We start from the raw sequence: 23,133 nt of genomic DNA, 5'->3' as shown, positions 1-23,133 counted from the left end.
ATATAGAATGATAAAAAGTTTTTAAAAAATATGTAAGGGGAAAAACAATAAATATTAAAAAAAAAATTATGTGTATAATTTTAGGATATAATTAAAAATATATATATAATGTGATTATTTATATTACTATATGCTGTGACTATTTATAGTAGTAGGTTTCAAAACAAACTATTCTTTACTAATGTTAAATATGCTATGTACGAGGGTGGTTTCAAAAGTTCTCGGAATGTACTAGAAAGAAGTGTCTTACCTCAGTGGAACTGCTTTGATTTTTCAACTTAGTCTGTAGACTAATACATTTGGTCCAGCGATGTTCCAATGCCTCGATCTCATCTCGAAAATGAGTTTCCTCCAGGTCTGCAAAATACCTCTCCAATTCGGCTGTCAGTTCTTCCATTGTAGGAAATCTCCGTCCTCCTAGGAAAATTTTCAGCTTGGGGAAGAGGTGAAAGTCTGATGGTGCCAAATCAGGTGAATAAGGTGGATGTGGCAACAATTCGTTCCTCAGTTCCTGAAGTTTTGCCATGGCAATACCACTCGTGTGCGGGGGGGTGTTGTCCTGATGAAAGATGACTTTTTTCTTGCCAAACTAGGTCTTTTTTCGCGTATCTTTTCCTGTAGTTGGTCTAGGAGGCTTGCGTAGTATTGCCCTGTAATTGTTTGGCCAGTAGGAAGATAATCTATAGCGAAATGCCTTTTGCATCCCAGAAAACTGAGGCTATGACCTTTCCGGCTAAACGTACTGACTTTGCTTTCTTTGGTGGCGGTAACTCAGCATGTTTCCCCTGCTTTGACTGCTGTTTTGTCTCTGGGATGTAGTAGTGGACTCAAGTTTCATCTGTCACAAACTGGTGCAAAAAAACTTATTGGTTGCGCTGAAAATGGGCCAGATTTTGTTCGGACATTTCCAATCTGGTGCGTTTATGGTCCAATGTCAAGAGCTGCAGCTCCCATCTTGCAGATAATTTTTTCATTCCCAATTCTTCGGTTAAAATGTGATATACCTGTTCAGATGACATCCCTACAGCTTCAGCAATCTCATGGACGTTTAGTTGACGATCCGCCATGACCTTTTTATCCACTTTTGTGATAAATACCGGGGGGGGGGGGGCCCAAGGGGCCGTAGCACTTTTTGGCCACAGATCATCATCTAAGCTCTCCCAACCAAATTTAAACTCGCTGGTCCACTTGGCAACAGTATGAAGGAGCTGAGTCCCCCAGTGTGTTCTGAAAGTCGGCATGAATTTCTTTTGTTTTCATACCTTTCTTTACAAAGTACTTAATCGCTACTTGAATATCAGTTTTTCCATTGTCACAAACGCATACGACAAAGAGTCATCAGTACCACTCACGCCACGTGTTCACTCACAAAGGATGTGTTATTTATTTCAAATAAACAAAAGTAAAGGTACTTTTTAGTGGAAATTTTTTAAAGAAAATAATCGTTAAAGCCCTGTTTTACTATTTCAATGAGGATAGGACCTATAATTAAAGAACTATTAATTGCTCATTGATACAAAGAGTTTTAGCAAAATCATTGGAGCTGTTTTACAGAAAATCAAAAAAATGTGAATTAAGTTCCACTTCCGTTCGGTCGATTTTAGCAAAAAAGCTGCTATCACATCCCAGGCATATACCATCTTTTAATTTTTCCGCTAGGTTGTTCACAAATGGACATGCAGACCGTTTTGGAAACTACGTTTTTTGAACTTAAGGGTTCTCAAAAAATGTATTTCTGTCGAAAACTCGAATTCAAAAATTTTTCACAATCTCTATACTTTCCTCTGCCATATATAAGTAAGCAAAAGTAAAAATTAAACTTATCGTGGGAAAAACACCTTTATATGAAAAGATACAATAAATTAATACTATGTACTTTTTCAACTAAAATATTGTTTCTTTATACTTGGGTATATATCTAGGTGACATAAAATTAGTGACTAGTGTGTATGATATGTTGAACCCAATGGACTACAATATAAATAGATCTGTTTGTGTTACATTGCTGAGGAGTTTTGTGGTTTGTCAACATCAAATTCATTAAATAAAATAACATTTTCTTTTTTTTTCTTACAGGACACTGCCAATATTAGACTCGGATGAGGTAAGTTATAAAATATTAAAGAAGAGTAATAATTGCTAAATAATTTATTTTGACTGATTTGGTTTTATTAATAAAGTTTGATGTTTCCATAATATGTTTAAGAAACTTATTTTGGCCGATTAATGATGTTTTCTGATTTTTTTTTCTTTTTCTTTCTGGGCTAGTTTCTCATTTTCCTTTAAAAAATTTATTTTTTATTTATTATACAACAGCATAATCTGTTAGGTAAGAAGCCAAATAATAATAATAATATATATATAAGTTGATAATATATTCTTAAATAATAATATCCAATGATATAGTCATCAACTCTTAACTGTATATCGTTTTAATAAAAAATTGAGATGAAATAATTTACCCTCTTGTGCTCTCGTATAGGGAAAATGATTTCCCCTTGGAGGAAGGAGTATAATGAAAGGGGAGGGGGGTACGCTTCCAAGGCAAGTGATGCCAGAAGGCGGGTCTGTACCTTTGATAGGCGTTGCCTCTGGTACACCATATTTGACAGTTGAGAATTTTTGTCACACACCATATGCCAGAAACAGCTAGGTGGGGGATTAAAAAAAATAAAGTTTGAGAGCTATTTAAAGCATACTTTATGTTGTAAACATTAAATATTGTAAAAAATAATGTTTACTGTTTTTACTTCTTTTTTTTCTTTAAATAAATAACTTTCTCCATTATATCAGAAACAATTATTTATTTGAGCTTATGAAGATGTTCAGGGGTGCGGTCAAAAGATAATAATTATTTATTTGTATCAAACTGTATATTTTAACGGTTATCCGGAAACAAAATCAATTTTCTACTAATTTTTCCTAGAAAACGTTAATTAAAAAATTGACCAAGTTAATACAATTTTATACTTTTTAGAAAAATAAATATTTTTTGGGATACCTAATATTCACATTGAAAGGAGTTTGAACAGAAAAGAGAAAGAAGCACAAATTTCTCAAAAACAGCTTTACATATTTTCATTATAGATATATCAAATTATTGGTAATAACGTCTATTACAACTTCTATTCTCTTCACCATTGCGATTAAATGAATATCACAGATAATTACATTAATGTGCAAAATCTCTATTAACTTCAACGTAAAGTTGCCTTCAAGAGGCTTGGCCTAATCTCCATCCCTTAGCGTCATTTTTGTTAAGAAGTTGAGTAGGGTTATGGCGTTCCCCAGGATTTCTCCTCTGCCTAATCTCCACCATAAGGTTCTCAATGAACTTATAAAGTTATACGAGGAAAAGATGGTTGCGGTCAAAGAGAAACACATATAAGTTGTTGTAACTTATTTTTCATTTTCCTTACCCACGTTATAAGTTATGTTCACTATATTATTATTGGTGTTTTCAATTTTTTTTTCCTATTAATTTCTTATGGTGTACTTTACTTATATTTTGCCTCTTTATCAATTATTATTGTTACATATATTTACTTCCTCTCAATTTTCTTATTCTTTCCATATTTCAATTTGTAAATTATTAATAACTAATATGTTCATACTTCTTTGCATTATATAACTTCATTTCCTTAATTATGTTATTTTACCCACTTTTTCAATTACCTATGTATACATTTTATTTCCCACTTCTCTCATCACTTCATTTTATTAATTCTATTTTGTAAAATTATTCATTTTATGTTATTCTGTTTATACTTTCTTTTTTCTTTTTTCTATACTTACTGTGGTTGTTATCTTGTTCTGTTCTTAGCCCTGAAGAAGGCTAGAAACTCTAGCCGAAACATTGGCACAATAAAATAAGTTACAACAACTTATTTGTGTTTCTCTTTGACCGCACCCCCAACCATCTTCTCCTCGTACGTCATCCACGGTCAACTATCTCTCATAATTATAAACTTATACTTTTCTATTAAAAAATAATCTAGATAAATAGCAAATATAGCAACACGCCACATTTATAAAAGTTGTATCGTAGGTCAGAGGATATAGTTGGGAGGGTCCGCTGTGCTAAAATTATATTTTATAATTATTTCTATAAATAAACTTTCAACAAACAAAAAAAAAAGAAAGTATCCTTATGATAATGTTAATTTGAATTTATTTTCAGGAAATAATGACGACCAAATTCGAACTTTCGAAAATGCAGTGACTTCCTGTTACTTCTAGTCTACCACTTTTATAAGAGCTTAAAGATATATATATATTTATTTTTTCTTTTTATAAATGTAAGATGTGTTTTATTTGTGTGTACTTATTACAAATGTTTAGTATTTCATCAACTTCACACATTAAATCATATTTATTTGATGTTTACTGTTTAAATGAGTGCCAAAATTTAGTTTATTATTTTTTTTTTCTTAAATAGTACTATAAGATCTTCATTGTTGATTTTAAAATCTTATCCCTTGTTGTATGTTTGTGTTTTGAAGATAACAAAAAAAAAAATCATTAATGTTATTGTATTAAAACTAGGAGGTATGATTGGTGGAAAAATGTACTATACAATAATAATTTATCAGTATTTTATTTTATAGTATCAATAAAAGATTTTTTCATTACTTTTTTTTTCCATTGTTTCTATATGAAAAAAAAATGTATCCTTTATTTAAGAAAAAATATTCTTTGTTTTTTATAATAGTTTAATCTCATGAAATGGCAGTTTTGGAGGTGTTATTAAAGTGAGGTTGTTTCATACGAAAAGTCAGTTTTCACAGGAAAGGTTATTTAATAAAAGAACTTTATGAAATTAAAACATGTTTACTCAAAATATTTACCTCATTTTCTATACAGAAAGTAGATCATGACATTTATCTTTGTAGGTGTAATACTATTCATGATAGCTAAAATAAATTGATTTCTAGTTGTTCAGGTAAAATTTCATATGCAAAATGCACATTCATATGCAAAATGCACATTCATATGCAAATCATAAAAAGTATTACCCCTATGAAGCTAAACATCATAAACTTCTTTATAGTACATAACACTAGCTTTAATTTGAATGCTAATAGACAGCTGTAGCTCTTACGATTCCTATGATATAGATTTCCCAAAATAAATACACAAACTACTGATTTTTAAGTTTTTTTTATGAAATGATACTTTCTAAAAAAAGTATATCTCGGAGACTATTGAACGTAAACGGTTTTATTAGGGCTCATATTTTAGTGAATTAAGTTTAGTTTAAGTTTTGTTCTATTTGTATTATATATATATAGATAATTTACCGTATAATTTCAAATATGAAGATGATCAGCGTTGCGGTCAAAAATAACAAAAATAGTTCACAACTATTTATTATCTGACGTTTCGCCCCACTTTTTAGGGCTTTATTAGTGCTAAATAGATACAAAAAAACTAAGAACATTTTGAAATAGTAAGATAATAAGATACAAAAAAGGTAAATCAATGTAGGATTAGCTTAGCAGGAATATGGTTCCTCTCGACCTCCTCCTGTGAGAAGACATGTTGAAATATACACACAATAAAGAAGGGTCCGAAGATTTGCCACAAAATCTCGGGGCGAAAATTGGGCAGACCCCCAGAAAATAGAAATCCATCATCCAGAAGAAAATGATGGAAGGGTGGAACCAGCAGTGGGGCCCTAAATGGATCTACCTTGAGGATGTACTTTTCCACTAACTGGTCTCAGTGAGAAGCAAAGTAGGTCATATCCGGCTCTCTCAATTTCTCATGGGGCATGGGGGATTTCGGGCCAAGCTTCATGGCCACGGGCTGGATATCGACCCCCTATGCCCTAGTTGTGGTGTTCCGGAGACTGCCGAGCACATCATCATTGACTGTACTGCCTTTGATGCGTAATGCATTGATACCAGATTGTTGAGGGAAACCGGTCTCTACGCCCTCACAGAGAACGACTTCCCTCAGCTAGTAAGCGATGAAAACTACCCTTATAAAGATTTGTATACGGCTGGAAAACAATTATTGGACCAAGCTACTTCAATCTTCGTTAAAGAAGAAGACCAGCTCCTGGAGTATAAGAAAATGTACATGAATCATTAAAATTGTAAATTGATTTATTAGCAGTAGTTTGATGATGGATATGTAACATCGAACTACTGCTGCACACCTGTATTGCTTATGAGGCAGGGGAAGGTAGAAATAAGTAAATATTATGAAAAAATAAGTGAAAATAAATTATATACAAATAAAAGGAAGGATGAAATAAAATAAACAATGATATGAATAAAAATGTATGCAACTTTTCAGTTAAAAAAGTACAGGAGGTGCAATAAAACGCAAAATCAGAAAAGTAGATATGGGAAAACAAAATGGCTCTGACTGGCTGACTCTCATTTCTTTATTGCCAATAAAAGCGACCCCTGTGTCTAGCACATAGGTCTAAGTTGGGTGTTGGGCGCAGGTCTAATAACCCAATCCCATAAAAAAAAGAACTTATTACAAAATCTGCTACTAGCCTCGGAAAATCTGACTGTATTAACATGGTAACACAGCTTGGACTTTGTATAATGGACTGCATATTGGTTGGAAGGCAAAAAATCAGATGGATAGACAGAATCAACAAAGATGCAAAAGAGCTGCATACAGCAAACTGGAAAGCAGTAGTCCAAACATTTACAAGATCTGTAGAGCCTACTGAAAAAAAAATAAAATCCTGTTTATTACCGACACCTGAGGATAGGGGCTAAAAAGAAAGTCAATTTTAGTGTTAATTTTAATTAATTAACAAGATGTTAATAGCTGACCATAGATTAATATGTGGAGAAGATGGTTGGTGGGGGGGGGGGGGGTGCGGTCAGCAAATAAACAAAAAATATTTATTCATGCTGATGTTTCGACCTTAATTTCAGGTCTTCTTCAGGACTTAAAAACAAAAAGGGATAAAAACAATCATTCAGAGAAGCATAAAAATTAAAAAAAAAAAAAAATAAACCAACAAATTTGGAAATATACATAACAATGAATTGAATGTAAAATAGTTGATTAATAACCATAATAGTAGATTGATAACAATATGAATATTATTCATATATAACCCAATGTATCATATATTTATTTTTTCTTTCATACAGTTCATTATGTTGATTCAAATTGTTTTTCAGTTTTTTAGACACTACTTACTTATCTTATCTTATACATATTCTCTTACATCTATAATATTATATTAGTACATAAGTAACTTATATCTGAATACTATTCTTATTTTTATCAGTTTACTACAATCTACTTCCTTGGTTATTAATCAACTATTGTATATTTAATTTATTGTTAGTATATTTCCAAATTTGTTGGTTATTTTTATGTTTCTCTGAATAATAGTTGTTTTTTTAGCCCTGAAGAAAACCTGAAATTCTGGTCGAAACCTCAACATGAATAAATTATTTTTTGTTTATTTGCTGACTGCACCCTTTTGTCCCCCCCCCCCTCGACCATCTTCTCCATATCTTAATTTATAAACTTTTTATTAAGGAAGTTTAAAACTTAAAATGTTTTAGCTCAAAATTCACTTTTCTCGGGAAATCATTTTTAAAAAATTGAAATTGTTAACCCTGGTTTGGATTCCAATTAAAGCAGTAGGTATAATTCATGTGTCCATTGGAGTTAGTTCCAAAACAGAAAGCAAAGTCAAGGACATATAAACAGTTTATTTTTGTAGGTACATACACATAGGCGCTACACTCCATCACCAAGACAAGGCCTCCTCAAAAAGTCTTCTAGCTGGTGCAATCAATTGCCACAGCTCTCCATAAACGAATTCCAACTAGGAGTCTTTCATATGGTTTATTCAACTCTTCCTTTTCCACGAAGGTTTCAGTTAGTATCCTCTAGGATGTTTCGGCCATCGGAGGACAGGTCAGGCCCACCGAAGTCGCTCCAGTCTAATAAACCTCTAGAGGTGAGTGTCCTTGTAAAATCCAGTGAGTTCCCAATTATTCATGTTTCTTCAGACAGATTGCTGCCTTCTCTAACTGGAAAATTCTTTCGAATTTTATTTATCACTTCAAACAATTTCCGACCCTGATACGATCATTTGTTCTATAAAACAGAATTTAGATCGAAATTTCTTTTTTTAGGTTAAGTAAAATATATTTGTTTTTGCTTATTAAATATTATGATTTCGGTTAATTCATTGAAATTAACTAACATTATGATATAATGTTGATTAGTACTTCGAGATATGTTACCTAAAATACTGTTATAATATAGTTGAATTTGAAAGGGGGGGGGGTTTGCCCCTTCTTGTGCAAATCATAATCCAGTCCTACTGCTATTATACTCCACTTTTTGGATGATTGCTTTTCGTATTAAATAATTTTGTTTACTATAATATGATAAAGTTTAATATAAAACATGAATTCTGCCTCGTGGATTCAATATTTAATAACCTCATCCTGGCATAGTTTTAATAAATAAAAAATAATATAATAATATAGGAAAGTCAGTTAACATTATTATTTCTTTCCTTATTTTGAGAATTCACCCCGTGATTAAATTAAAAAATGCAAATATAAAAAATATTTATAATAAAGAAGTGATTTTTCAATCCTTTAATATTTTTGCATAGTGTAAAAGTTGGTCACATTGAATTAAACAGATCATACTGAGTGTAGGTTAACCGGCTTTGCATTGTACTGTTTAGTTTTATTATGGTTGTGTATAATATTTAGTTAAATAAATGTGGATGTTGTTTTCCTGACATACTGCACAAATATTATTATACGATAAAATTATTCCACATTGCCTGGTTCAAACTAACTTACGTGAAAATGAATCGGTCAAGAAATTTAACTTAAGAGCGTCTGTTAAGGAAAAACGCGAAGATTCCATTAGGTAAGTAAAGTAGATATTATTGAAAATAATTTATTATAAATTCTAATACAATAAAAATACATATTGCAGCTTTGGTAGAATAATGAAGGAACTGAAAAAAAAATTAAATTGACTTTATTGTTTTTGTGGTTTATTAATCGAAATTATTGTACTTGAAAATTTCTAGTAAATGCAGTTTTGATCCCTACACTACAATTAACGTCAATTCAATAAAATTTTACTGTTGTATCATTATTCTAACAGCAGCAATATGTGGTAATCCATTAATATTTCTCTAAACTTAAGAATTATTTAAGACGTAATGAATTTGGGTCATTTATGACCAATAAAGAACGACTAGGTAATAGAAGAGAATAGAGGTCTTAAGAAATGAGGAAAATAAAATTTTTTTGACTTAAAATGCCTTCTAACTTCAAATGAAATGGTCTTAAAGAAGAAAATAAATTGACCCAATCAGTATACTACTGCATTAGGTATCATCTACATTATCTTTAATATAATATTATTAACGTCCATTTTTTTTTTTGCTAGGTTACCAAGATGTAAAATGTTTATTTATTTTTATATAGGAAGATGGTCAGGGTTGCGGTCAAAAGTGAAACGAAAATAGTTTACAACTATTTTATTTTCCAACGTTTCGCCCCACTTTGTAGGGCTTCATCAGGGCTGTCCAAATGAATAAGATGAACCAAGCTGTTGTTTATTTATTTTATTAATGAGTTGAATAACGTATGATTAAAGATCTTCGGCCACCCGAACCAGCCTCCACTTTGTCTATCCATCTGGTTTTTGGACTCCCACGTTGTCTCTTGCTAACTATACTGCCATTTATTGTTGTCCAGAGGCATCCTGATGGATTCTTTCGAGCCACACCTCTTAGTACAAGAGCCCAAGAGGAGAAAAAAGGCAGTTATCTCAATCCAATTTTTGATTACTTTAATGAAAACTATGTATAATTACTAGTCAAAATTGATGAGTTTGCCAAGTATAGATAGGGGGTATAAAAAATGGTGGCTGTTTCAAAGCGATAAAAACAACTAATTTTTCATTCGGAGCTCTATATCTTAAAAAGTAGGAACAACACAAGAAAACCTAAGAGACCGTCGTTTAAAAAAGAGTGAATTTGCTCAAATGTTAGCCCTAATAGAGTTATTTACGTTAAATAGTTTTCGAGATATAGCTTTTTAAAAAGCAACAGAGTCGACTGTATTATTTCATGACTGTTTTAGGTATTCGTCTGGCGACGTGGGAAAATGTCTAAGACGGTTGAGGCCGAAGTCCAAGCGACCGTGCCCACCAAAAACGCCGAAACTCAATTCGGAAACGCCTTTGTAAGAGGAGGGCAAATTTTAGGGAGGACTGTATCTTCCTATCAGGCAACAGAAGAAGATCCTCTTACAATGTCTGTAATGGCCGTTTTCGATTAATTGTTCTTAATCGATTAATGCTTACTACTATATTAATAACTTATTTTATTTATTTTTAGCGTTTTAGGACAATTTGGAAGGTGGCAGTTCCTGATAACACTCTTGTTGTTCTTCTTCAATCTGCCATGTGTTTTTCAATTAATGGTTTCCGAGTTCGAAGGCGCCTTTTTGGGAGATTTTTGGTGCAAGAGACCCGATAATTTACAAAATATTACGGTAGAGAAGTGGAAGGAAATCAGTGGGGTTCACAAGACAACTGTAACTATCATAAATTATTATTATTATTCAGTTTTTCTCGCTATTGCGGGTTGAGTATCTGAGGTGGGGAACCTAGAAGTCCAACCACCTTCATATTTTGTTTATTTATTTATTTTATCTTTTCAAATACTTAAAACCTTTCGCACTATACTTGCTGTGTCTAAGAGAACCGATTGTTGTGCCTCTCTTAGTACATCAACAGGCACTCCCAAAGCATTCACGCCTACCACTGTCGATTTTGGTACGAGGTCATTGGTGGATATTATGATTGGAGTTGTGGTAACTCCCTCCAAGTGATACAGTTCCTTCAATTCAATCGCCAATTCCTGATATTTCTTTAGTTTTTTTTCCCCAGTAGAGCTTATATTATTATCGTTTGGGACTCCGACATCAATAAGTTCCGCTTTCTTTTTTCTTAGATCAATAAGGAGGATATCTGGTTTATTATGGCGTACTGTATGACCCATAATTATTGATTCATCTCAATAGAGCTTGAGAGGACCTTTTTGGAGGAGTCTATTTGGGTGGTACTTGTAATATGGGCTCTTATATTCAATTAGTTGTACTTCACAACCAGAGCCTGATGCAAAATTTTGGCCACATTGTTGTGCTTCTGCAGATATTCAGTCCCAGTCAGCACTCCACATCCACCAGTGATATGTTGTATTGATTCGAGCGTTACTGAGCATAATCGACTCTTATCCGGTGCTGTTGCGTCTTTTAGCACATGCTTCCTATATGATCTGGTGGCAATAACTTGAACTTGGATCGCAACCACGAATCCCTCTGCCTCGGAGAATAGCCTTTCAGCTTTTAGCCATTCAACTGATCTTTCTTTGTCTATGGAGGCTTCGTTCAGTTGGCTGTTGAATCTCCTATGCAGAGACTTGCTTTTCCATTCCGCCAGTCGTTCCTTTTCTGAAACAATGTTCTGTTCATCCGCTTTGCTCAGGTTCAGTGCAGTCATACCATAATCTATTGTAACGATTTCCTGATAAACACTATTTGTTTTTGAATGGAAATATTGTCTTAGAGGTAATTCTTGCTTGCGGCACGCTTCTTCAATATTTATGAGTCCTCGTCCTCCTTCTTTCCTGGATATATAAAGTCTGGATTTGGATAATATGGGATGGTGGACCCCCTCTTGCGTGAGTGTCGTTCTTACAAGACGATCTATTTCTTGTAGGCTGGTATTTGGCCTCTGTAATGTACCAAAGCTGTAGCTTAGCGCTGGTATGACCCAAGTATTGATGGCCTTGATTTTATGTTTTCTATCTATTTAAGATCTAATTACGAAATTTTTTTTTTTAGTTCGATTTTATGACATGTTTTACTGTGATTCTGTGTTTTATTATATAGTACTTATCCTTATTGCTGAGATTAGATGCGTATCTCAAAACAAACGTTTTTGAGATGTTACTCTGTTGAACTGAGATAGTGATTTTATGACCGGAGATCTTTAATGTTTATTTAATTGAGTTTCTGGTTATAGAGTCCCATGATTCTATAAATATATAATGTCTTTATTTTGTTATATCTATAGTATTTTTAAATATAAGAAGATGGTCAGGGCTGTGGTCAAAAGAGAAACAAAAATAGTTTACAATTATTTATTTTTCGACATTTCGCCCCACTTTGCGGGGCTTCATCAGGGCTAAAAATAAAAAAAAAACACTGAAAATATTATTACAATAAGGTAATTTAAGCTAGGATAAATATTATATAAAAATAAAGTGATAAGAAATTACATATAAATAAAAGGAAGCAAGACATAAAATAGTATCAATATAAAATAAACTTGAATAAACAATGATAAAAATAAAAATAAGTAACAATGGCAAGAGTAAAATTTTTTTAAAAAAATACGTAAAATAAAAAAGAAGAAAGTAGAGATTAAATAAACGTCTTAAAAGAATAATTGTAAATTAAAAAAAAAAATAATAATGATAATAAATGAGCAAAGAACAAGTCAGGACAACCTACCTGTTCAAAGCGAACGGTTGAACAGAAGGCAACAATGAAGTGGAAGCGTGGAGGAGTGGGGAGGAGGTAGCCATCCGTTTAACGGCTATATTTCTATTTCAAATACGTCGCGTATACATACAGGAAGTAGTCATAAAGATATAGCGAAAAATGAAAAATGATAAGATAAAGATACAGAAATATGATAATAATAACTAACATAATTTTTAATAAATTTATTTCATATATTTTATAATATTTTTCTTAATATACTTTTCTCTGTAAATGTTCTATCCTCTTTCGTTTTCTTTTACCTCACCTACACCGAACAATTATGGTTCACCTCTCTGCTGTTAGGTTGCTACTGTATAAATGAGTTTGTTGCCGAGCTGGTTTTGTTTACTGTTAAGCAATTTTCTAGTCTTCTTTGACTTTTATGATTATCATTTAATCAATATTATCAGTTTCTTATCTATAAACAGGAAGAAAGTGGCTACGACCCTTGCCATATAAAAAACCTTGATTACCCTAACCTTGATCCTGATGACGCTTCAACTTGGGCCATAATGGGACCAGATGTCGATTGTAAAGATTGGGAGTATGGGCATGCTAAAGAATCGATAGTGTCTGAGGTAATAATTCGATTTTAATTAGTTTTAATTTTGCAATTAAGTTTAATTTCATGATAGTTTAACATACCCTATAAAATATCAACAGCTAACTGATATTGTTCGGTATGCCTACCTTTACCAAGGCTTTTAAAAGGTCCTTTCTGCCCACACTGTCATACGCTTGTTTGAAGTCCACGAATAGCAGATGCAGGTCTACGTTATACTCAGCACTTTTCCATTGCCTGCCTCAGGGTGAATATCTGGTCTACTGTCCATCTACCGGGCCGGAACACTCCCTGATATTCTCCTATAATATTTTCCGTGAAATCGGACTCTCTTTTATGTAGCAGCACTGCCAGTATTTTATAGGTTGTGCTTAGTAAAGCAATGCCTCTATAATTATCGCATGTCAGCTTGTCTCCTTTCTTATGTATAGGACATATTGGTGCTCTTGTCCAACCTTCTATATCTCCCAAATCAAATCATAAATTTCTTCCCACGAATCACTGCCTCCATATTTCATCATCTCTAGAGTTATCTCGTCAAGACCTGGCGACTTATGGTTTCTCAATGATTTGATAATCTCTATAATTTCTTCCTTCTCAAGAGCTTCCACTTCTTCTACACCATCCTGCTCCTTACCTAGGAGAATGGAATTTGGAGAAGAAGGAGGAATGAGGAACTGATAAACTGTGCGAGGAACCCAGCATCGTGGCGTTAATTAAAAGTGGAAGATTAAGATGGTTAGGACACGTTGAGAGGATGCCCGATGAAAGGATACCCAAAAAGATGGTTTATAGCAAACCAGATGGAAGACGGAAAAGAGGACGTCCCCGGATCAGATGGCTGGACGATGTGGAGGAGGATTTGAAGCTCTTGAAGGTTGGGAGATGGAAGGAAAAAGCAAGAGACCATCTAGATTGGTTGGGTGTTGTGGAGGAGGCACGGGTTCTTGCAGGCAGTGTAGTGCCATAATAATAATAACAACAGTTAATTTATTTTCCAGTACTAAATTACCTTTATACACACTCGACTATGGTATATTATTTGAAACAATTAATATTATAATAAACAATAAAATCAATTAGTTATCATCTATTATGATTAACGCTTATATTAAAACTTTAATTACAGAAAATTGGTCTCATCATACTAATAATTACACAGACGGATCAAAAACAAGAGACAATACTGACTCTGCAGTTTACAAACAATTACTTACGAATACTCCGTAAAATATAAATTACCAAACATCACATCTATTTATATATTTTAATTATAAGATCTAAGGTTCATAAACAGAACAAGTGAAAATAATAATAACTGATAGTTTTAGTTCATTATTAGAAATTTAGATAAAAATAACATTCTTGTTAATGTAGTTCAAGAATACTTTTACGTATTTTTTTAAAAATATGTTAGATAAATGGTTCCAGCATTATCGAGAGTCTTCCACAGGTAGAGTTTATAAGTGGAATGTGCCGCAAATTCTGACTAAGCCCTGGTTTTTCGAATTGAATCTGTTGAAGTATATAGTACTGTTACTAGGTGGGGGGAACAAGTCCGGCAAGTGGGCCTTTTTGCCAACTCCTGACGGCTACCTAGGTTGCCGCCGCGCACTAACCAAGGTGGGATTGTCAAGATTTATTCTTCGGGACCGCCGAAAAATGAATGTTAACTGCCCCAGGTGTGAATCGAACCCACAACATTTCGAACCGAGCGCACTGGGACCTGCGCCCCATCCCGCACGTCCGTCACGTCCATAAGGATATAGTAAAGATTTTTCTAGACTTAGAACAAACCACGGATTATGTAAAGTATACCTTCGAAGAATTGGAGTAAAAAATTCTGCGAAATTCGATAAATGTAATCTAAAAGAAACCCTACAACATATAATTTTGGAATGCCCTGTTTATCAAAATCAAAGGAAAAGATTACCAAATTTTCTAAATCCATAAAGTAATGACTATATATATAAGAAACTGTTAGCATCTAACAATCCTGAAGAAATAGGAAATACCATGCAGTACTTATATTCAATAAATAAATATATTTAGTTTGTAAATAATAAATAATGGGAATACATTAAAAACTGGATGTAAGGATAATTCCAATGCCATTAAAATATAATAAAAAAATAAATAAATAAAACATCATATTCTCCTTCGAAAAGAAAGGTTGACCACGCCTAACTTTACGTTAACTAAACCCAGATTTACGTTGATGTAAATATAAATTTCTCCTATTTATGTAATTATCTCTAAAACCGTTAATTTAATCGCAAATATCTGAATAAAAACTGAGTAAATATTATTTTCAATAATTAGATTAATCTATAAGAAAAACTGATCTGTTCTCCAGAAAGAATAACTCAAGAACTGTAATGTAGAGAGATACAGAGCCTACCCGCGATAGGGCCCTTATTTCTGACACGCCCACTTTGCCCATAAGGTCCGCCTTTTAGGCTTCAATTTTAATGGCGACTTGCCCTCTCCATTATGCTACTTCCTCCAAGTGCACATTGAAGCTTTATCATTATGGTCTAATATGAGAACAATCTTTACATATCCATCGCAGTAGATTAGATGCGAGAGTTCGCTGTCATGTACAGGTACTGGTCCATTATCAAGTCAAACGTAGTACAAGGGTAAATAGCTGTCATGACACTTATTTTACAGTTACACCGTGACAGAGACTACGATAGTTTTTTGAATTACTACAAATTGTCATGTACATACGGGTTTTTAAACTATTTTTTATGCCTTTAATTGTTATATACACTAAACCAGTGTGTAGGTTGTTTATTCAGCAAGTGTAGCCGGACTAGATCTATCAGCAAGTGCCTAATAATATAATGAGGTATTATCGAATTCTTTCCCGGCTCTCAAGAACAGTGGATTTTGGCCGCATTCACGACTATCTCTTATTTTTATATGATCCCTTTCTGGTCATTTCTGACATACCGTGGGGGGAGGGAGTGGAGAATCTGCGGGGTACCACTCTATACAAACCATAGTGGGGGGGGGGTCAAGATTTCAATTCTTGAAAAGTAATAGTCAACCCTCAGGCCGGATTCGAACCGGCGCCGCTGCAGTTCCAAGGTTAACAAACCTACGCCTCAACTCCCTCAGCTACAAACGGCCCACTACCCCCGACTATCTTCTCATATTATATAATGGATTAATGAAAAATTAAGTCTATATTTTGCCGTGGGGCTTCGGGTGTTCTAAGCCTCGACTAGGAGTTCCCCGTACACATATTATATTGAATTTATTCATGTATTTGTATTATGTATCTTCCTGATGGCAACCGACTGAAAAAGTATGCGCTATATTTAATTCAAACACTAGAGACCATAGGCCCCCTCGCCATGGAATGCTAGATATGAATATCTATAATTAATTATTGGAGTTCTTCTCCAACGGTATCGTGTTTACCAATTTACTATGGTAAGGGATTCTTAATTTTATAGTAAAGTCTTTGTTACATATTTTATATTTACAATTATATATACACTAGTAAGAATAATATTATGAGAGAGCGTGGTAGACCTGTTTACTTATTCTTTAATTGTTATATTATGAATTGAGAAGTACCAGTTGGGTTCTTTGATATTTATACTGACTCTAAGTTATTATTGCCATTCAAATTACAACGGAAAAAGTCTTGTTTTTTTTTACGCTTGTCAATCTTGGTGGTAGTAGCGGAGTGGATTATGCGGTCCCGCGTCATTCGACCCTTTGCTGGCGGCCGCTGTTGAATCCCTGCGATGTGTGACTTCCTCCTCTGGTCTGGCCTCCAACTGGTCACAGTCGCTCTCCACCGTCCTTCCTCTGCCTCTCAACCGTTTCCTGTGGAACTGTCTGCCAACTCTCTTCCCTGCAAAGTCTCTTGCCAACTGCCTTTCAACCGTCTTCAAGGACTCTTCTCTTCCCAGACTGTCTTTCCTCTCTCCTCCTACTCTTTTTACTTTTTCTCTCCCCTCTACTTATAATTCCTCCCCACTTCCAATCTCCGTTCTTCTCATTGGTCCTTCTATGCTCCCACTCTTTTACTTACCCTTCAGAGGGGGTCCAAGGCCCTTCGGGGAAAGTCGGTCTTTTTCCTCCCTTTCAACTTCAAATTAAGGCGGCTTCCTTCTTTGACAGAGGTCGTTGCATTTTCTCGAGATTTTTAGGGTGCCCAGGTGTGAGATAAGAGTTGTTTAGGTACGCGGTTTACCGTCCCAAATGGTGCATGCCCCAGGCCACCTCTTGTATCTACATATCTCTATACATTACTTTTAATGTTTTGCCGATCGGGTCATTGACTCGCCCAGGCGGCTCCTTTGGCATGCCGACAAAAGAAGCTACTTTAAATATAAGTAGATGGTCAGGGCTGCGGTCAAAAAAAGAAGAACAAATGGTTTAAATCTATTTTAATGTCCGACGTTTCGCCCCATTTTGCAGGGCTTCATCAGGGCAAAAAAAATACAAAAAAAAGAAAACTGAGAATATTACAACAATAAGGTAATTTAAGCTAGGATAAATATTATGTAAAAATAAAGTGATGAGAAATTACATATAAATAAAAGGAAGGAAGACATAAAATAGTATCAGTATAAAATAAACTTGAATAAACAATGATAAGAATAAAAATAAGTAACAATGGCAAGAGTAAACATTTTTTAAGAATACGTAAAATATAAAGTTAAAAAAGTACAGGAGATGTACATAAAACAAAAACCATAAGGAAAAAAAGAAGAAAAAAAAACCTACTATAAGTTCAAAAACTCCAGCTGGTGCCTCTCATACATACCAATTTATACATTGATATAATTAAACTTTTCAGTGGAAGTTGCCCTGTGTGAAAATATCTCCTACTAGCTTGGCGGAGTCCTTGTTTGCAGTTGGTGGCTGTATCGGTAGCGTACTGACGGGCTACTATATTGACAAGTATAAGGATTCAATCTAATCAATTTACCTTATAACTCATTAATCTTAGACACTTAATTAGTTATTGTTTCCTCAGACAGGATTGGTCGTAGGAAGCTTCTACTTATATCACAAGGCGTGCAGGCGATGGTCAGCTTCTTGACCGCCATCACCCCGTGGTACTGGGCGTACTTGGTGTTGAGAACGATACAGGGCTTCGTCACAACGGGCAACATTTTCGCCAATGTTATTCTATGTAGGTTTGGTAACATTAAACTTTATTTGTATTATCTCGTATTTTATCAAGATTGCTGTGATAGATAGATAGTGCTGAAGTTGCATCAAGTTATATGATAAATTAGTTGTTATCGAAACCTGTAGTTGGAAGATCATTGATCGAACGTGTGAGGAAGATCTGACTCCAATTGATTATGTTATGTACTCTTGACCAGAAGGCCTAGATAATAGGTAAGGTAGTTAATTAGGAGGTGATAAGATAGAATGAGACATATGAGTGCCATCAGTAAGTTCTCTAAGGATGGTAACCTCGTCCTGTAGGGTGCTATTCCTGTAGGTACGAAGGGATATGTAAGCCCGGAGAGTAACCAACCACCGGATCCTACGAAAGGTTAATAGGTAGTTCAAGGAGAAGATACCGAGCTAAGGCAGAGAAATAAAAGTCAATATACATTTCCAATTTTTTTAATTTCATTTATTTATTGATATTTACAACTGTATAAAAAAATACAACCAGTAAATTTGATCATAATGACATAATGATATGATACAGGATGTAGAGAAACTACCCAGTAGTAGAACTCTAAAAACAGTTTACAATATAAGGTCACGAGGCCATCTTCTTTTCAGGCAACTCGGAGGATTGCCAGGAATGGAAGAGGAAGCAAGGTTAGAAACGAGTGGGTTTGGTTAGTTAGGGAGTTTATTATGGAAGGAATAATATCGGGTTCGGGCTAGATCGGTTACATAAGGAACATTTAGGTCTTTATGGATGGTTTTATTAGTAACAAAATAGGGAGCATTGAGGATTTTACGAAGGATTTTGGATTGTAAAGATTGGATACGAGAGGAATATGAAGGTTTAGTGGAGCCCCAAAGCTCAACTCCGTATGCCCAGATGAGCCTTATTATTGTCATGTAGATCAGTCTTTTGTAATGAGTTGGAAGTTTAGACCGTTTGCCTAGTAAGTGTTGTAATAGTCGGAATCTGCGTGCAGTTTCGTGTCTTTCTGTCTTGTGTGAGGATTCCAGGTTAGTCATTTGTCAAGATGTAGTCCAAGATAACGAATCTGTTCTACAGGGGTAAGAGCCACATTATTAAAATATACTGTAGGGCAGTCGGCAGGTTTACGATGAAGAGTAAATGTGATTTGTTGGGATTTATTTTTGTCCTCCAATTTCGACACCATTCTTCGACCAAAAATTTAATACTACAATGTATTGTTCCTATAATGTAAATTGTTATCCTCTTCCTTCTAAGGAAGTGTTTCGAGCGATTTCATACTGAGGCTTTAAAAATAAATTTAAAATTAGTGGTTCATACGTACATATGGTGAGGTATGCCATATGTGCAGGAGGCTATGAGGATACCTTGGATTGCCTTTTGGCGTTAAAGGTAGGTGAAGATTCCAATTAAGGTTGTTGTCATAGTTGGCTTACGCCGGTGGATTATTGGAACGGGGAGGGGCCGTTCCGCTGGTAAACACTCTGAGGCCTTCAAATTTTGACTTTTTTAAGTCTCTGGGCTATTAAACGCCATCGAGTGGTACTACGTGTAAGACGTTAGCTTTCAGTGGATCAGCAGATTCTATTGGAATCTTTATTAGTTCTAATGTTACACTTGTATATATTATTATTTCTTATATATAGTTGTTACATGTTACAATTAGGGTATTTATAATGAATGGTAAAAAGCATACGGCGTTTGCTTCACCGCCAACAGTGGTAGTTCACATGTTAGCTGGTAGGTTACGTCATGCCGGGCCATAGCGGTTTCGGCGGCTGTAATATTTATAGTCTAGACCAGCAGGTAGCGGTGTCGCTACGGCTGTATGCGATATATATAAGGAATATGCTTGAAGAAGTTTGTCGGGGGGTGCGGTCAGCAAAGAACAACATAAATAAAGAAAACCATATTTATTTATTTTATGCCGACTTTTCGACCTGAGTTTCAGGTCTTCATCAGGGCTATAGAACAAAAGAGATAACAACAACATTTAGAGTAACATAAAATTGAAAAGGAATAGTATACAAACAAATTTAGAATTATATAAAATATTGAATTAAATCATGAATGATAAAAAATGATAACTGATAATTGAATAGTACAAAATTTTAATTGATTGATACTTGTGGAATTGTATGATAGTAAATTGAAAACAGTGACAGATGAAATATAATATCATGTAGGTAAGAAGATATGTATAATATAAGATATGCAAGTAGTGTCTAAAAAATTGAAAAATTAAATAAATAAATGGAATCTACAAATTGAACATTATGACAAACAATGAAACTGAGGTCGAAACGTCGGCATAAAATAAATAAATATGGTTTTGTTTATTTGTGTTGTTCTTTGCTGACCACACCCCCGGACAAACTTATTCAAGCATTAATCTATGGTCAACTATCTACACCTCATTAAAAGGAAGATGGTTCGGGATAGGTCAAAATATCTCAAATTGTAATAAAACTGTTTATTGTGAGCCAAAACTTTCTGAATGAAGAGAAGCCCTGCAAAGAGGGACGAAACGTTGGCTCATAATGAATACTTTAGTCACTATTTGAGTTATTATGACTGCTCCCGAACCATCTTCCTTTTCTATAATAACTAGCTGAGCCGGACTATGCTTTGCTATTGCTGTATTTGAGGATGTATATGGATTTAATGAACACAACTGATTGTTATAAATTATTGTCTTTAGTTAAAATTACACATTGAAAAATACTTTATTGTATTGATTTTATAACATAAATTAATAATAATAAAAAAACAGTATATGCGATAAAGAACGAAAATGAAATTTGTACCCTTTGCCAGACCGTTGTATAATCAATGAGGGTATTAATCTAATTCCTTAACAAACAGGATCCAATAAGGAAAGATCTTTCAAAAGCTGTAGTAACCAATATTGAATTTAAATCAATCCAAATTCCTTTGTTTTTTAGCGCACACCTCCATCTATCACACAATCCTGATAAAGACCTGCGCTGTGGGTTTAAACATTGGCCATTAATTGTAAAGTAATTGAAAACAATTGAAAGCAATAAAGTAGTTGAAAACTATTTTTGTTGTTATAATTACGAGAGATAGTTGACTGTGGATGATGAACGAGGAGAAGATGGTTGGGGGTGCAGTCAAAGATAAACACAAATAAGTTGGATTAACCTATTTTATTGTGCCAATGTTTCGGCTAGAGTTTCTAGCCTTCTTCAGGGCTAAAAACATAATAAGAGAACAACCACAGTAGGTATAGAAAAATAAAAAAAAAAGTATAAACAGAATAATTTTACACATAAAATGAATAATTTTACAAAATAGAATTAATAAAATGAAGTGATGAGAGAAGCGAGAAATAAAATGTATACATAGATAATTGAAAAAGTGGGTAAAATAACATAATTAAGGAAATGAAATAAAAATGAAGTTATATAATGCAAAGAAGTATGAACATATTAGTTATTAATAATTTAAAAATTGAAATATGGAAAGAAAATGAAAATAGAGAGGAAGAAAATATATGTAACAATAATAATTGATAAAGAGGCAAAATATAAGTAAAGTATACTAAGAAATGAATAGAAAAAAAAAAAAATCTGAAAACACCAATAATAATATAGTGAACAAAATTTTAACGGGGGTAAGGAAAATGGAGAAAATAAGGGGTAAGAGTAATAAAGAAAGGGTAAAGAAAATTTTTGTTGTTCTTTTATTTAAATTTTTGTTGTTCTTGACAACAGCACTGACCTGAAGGACATTCCATCTCCTTTTGATTCAGATATGGCCAATCATCTGTATGTAATAAAATAATTTAATAAAGAAATCAATCATAAATTGTAAATAGTTATAACTCAAGTCTTAAACTCTTATTCATCAAAACATTTAATTACGACACAATAATTAAACCTTCCTTTTTATATAATCTCACAATATTTAATAAATTCTTTGTTCTCATTTCTATTTAAAAACAAATTTGATCCTTTTTTTCTTAACTTTATTCTTTACAAACCCTCTAACGTTTCGACCCTCAGGTCATTCTCAAGGATACCTTCATTTTGATGTCATTTTCTTTTTTAAAATCTTAAAAATGCAGGCTAATTGCCTTTGTCCCATATAACTTTTTCTATATAATTCCTTCTTAAATTTAAAACTTTTACAATCCACTTCTCTTCTATCTTTCATTTACATTTGCAACCTTAAAACAGAACCTGTGTTCCAATGTAAATGAAAGAAAGAAGAGAAGTGGATTGTAAAAGTTTTAAATTTAAGAAGGAATTATATAGAAAAAGTTATATGGGACAAAGGCAATTAGCCTGCATTTTTAAGATTTTAAAAAAGAAAATGACATCAAAATGAAGGTATCCTTGAGAATGGCCTGAGGGTCGAAACGTTGGAGGGTTTGTGAAGAATAAAGTTAAGAAAAAAAAGGATCAAATTTGTTTTTAAATAAACTAAACCACTCTCAAACAAGAATATATTAATAAAAATTAATCTCATTTCTATGTTTATAATAGTGTCCATATTTTCTTCTTGGTAACAATACACATTTCCACCATCCCCATAGATATAGAAATATCTCCACAATAGATTTATACAAATTATTGATAACATTTAATTAATGATCTCTATGACTGAATTTGAAACTGAATGGTTAATGTCCAAAATATTATCCAATTGGAGAATAAACTTGTATAAAGTTTGAAGGTTATTTTTTTCAGAAATTACTAAATTGATGGTTACATAAACCTTACTATATTGATGGTATAACCTATATTGATGGTTACATAAACCTTACTATATTGATGGTATAACCTATATTGATGGTTACATAAACCTTA

At 33.5% G+C, this 23,133-nt stretch overlaps 2 protein-coding genes and 1 long non-coding RNA gene across 8 annotated transcripts in view; 2 read left to right on the top strand and 1 right to left on the bottom strand.

Moving 5' to 3' along the window:
* The window catches only part of LOC106678761 (transmembrane protein 87B), a 23,228-nt gene extending 18,403 nt beyond the window's left edge, over positions 1-4,825 (top strand). For both annotated transcript variants that reach the window (XM_067049885.1, XM_014417506.3), the window contains exons 14-15: positions 2,077-2,104; positions 4,181-4,825. In XM_067049885.1, coding sequence (XP_066905986.1) covers positions 2,077-2,104; positions 4,181-4,222 — 70 coding nt within the window. In that variant the 3' untranslated portion in view covers positions 4,223-4,825. The remainder of the gene's footprint in view (positions 1-2,076; positions 2,105-4,180) is intronic.
* A 2,855-nt stretch (positions 4,826-7,680) lies between these two features.
* On the bottom strand, positions 7,681-8,412 carry LOC106678528 (uncharacterized). Its single transcript, XR_001342784.2, has 2 exons — positions 8,241-8,412; positions 7,681-8,091 (listed from the first exon to the last, which is right to left on the bottom strand). It is a non-coding gene; the product is annotated as an uncharacterized lncRNA (long non-coding RNA).
* A 237-nt stretch (positions 8,413-8,649) lies between these two features.
* LOC106678459 (solute carrier family 22 member 2) overlaps positions 8,650-23,133 on the top strand; it is a 23,012-nt gene continuing 8,528 nt past the window's right edge. For 2 of the 5 annotated variants that reach the window (XM_014416993.2, XM_014416972.2), the window contains exons 1-6: positions 8,650-8,886; positions 10,116-10,288; positions 10,373-10,571; positions 13,016-13,165; positions 17,975-18,078; positions 18,159-18,313. In XM_014416993.2, the coding sequence (XP_014272479.1) occupies positions 10,140-10,288; positions 10,373-10,571; positions 13,016-13,165; positions 17,975-18,078; positions 18,159-18,313 (757 nt within the window). In that variant the 5' untranslated portion in view covers positions 8,650-8,886; positions 10,116-10,139. Of the gene's footprint in view, positions 8,887-9,049; positions 9,142-9,195; positions 9,360-10,115; positions 10,293-10,372; positions 10,572-13,015; positions 13,166-17,974; positions 18,079-18,158; positions 18,314-23,133 lie in introns of those variants that run through there. The other 3 variants (XM_014416986.2, XM_014416978.2, XM_067049884.1) reach the window with 3 other exon arrangements.

This window comes from Halyomorpha halys, unplaced genomic scaffold, assembly GCF_000696795.3.
Source record: "Halyomorpha halys isolate HHAL.00 unplaced genomic scaffold, Hhal_1.1 Scaffold11.1, whole genome shotgun sequence".
In the NCBI taxonomy this organism is placed as follows: domain Eukaryota; kingdom Metazoa; phylum Arthropoda; class Insecta; order Hemiptera; family Pentatomidae; genus Halyomorpha; species Halyomorpha halys.
This window is presented reverse-complemented; position numbering and strand designations above follow the sequence as displayed.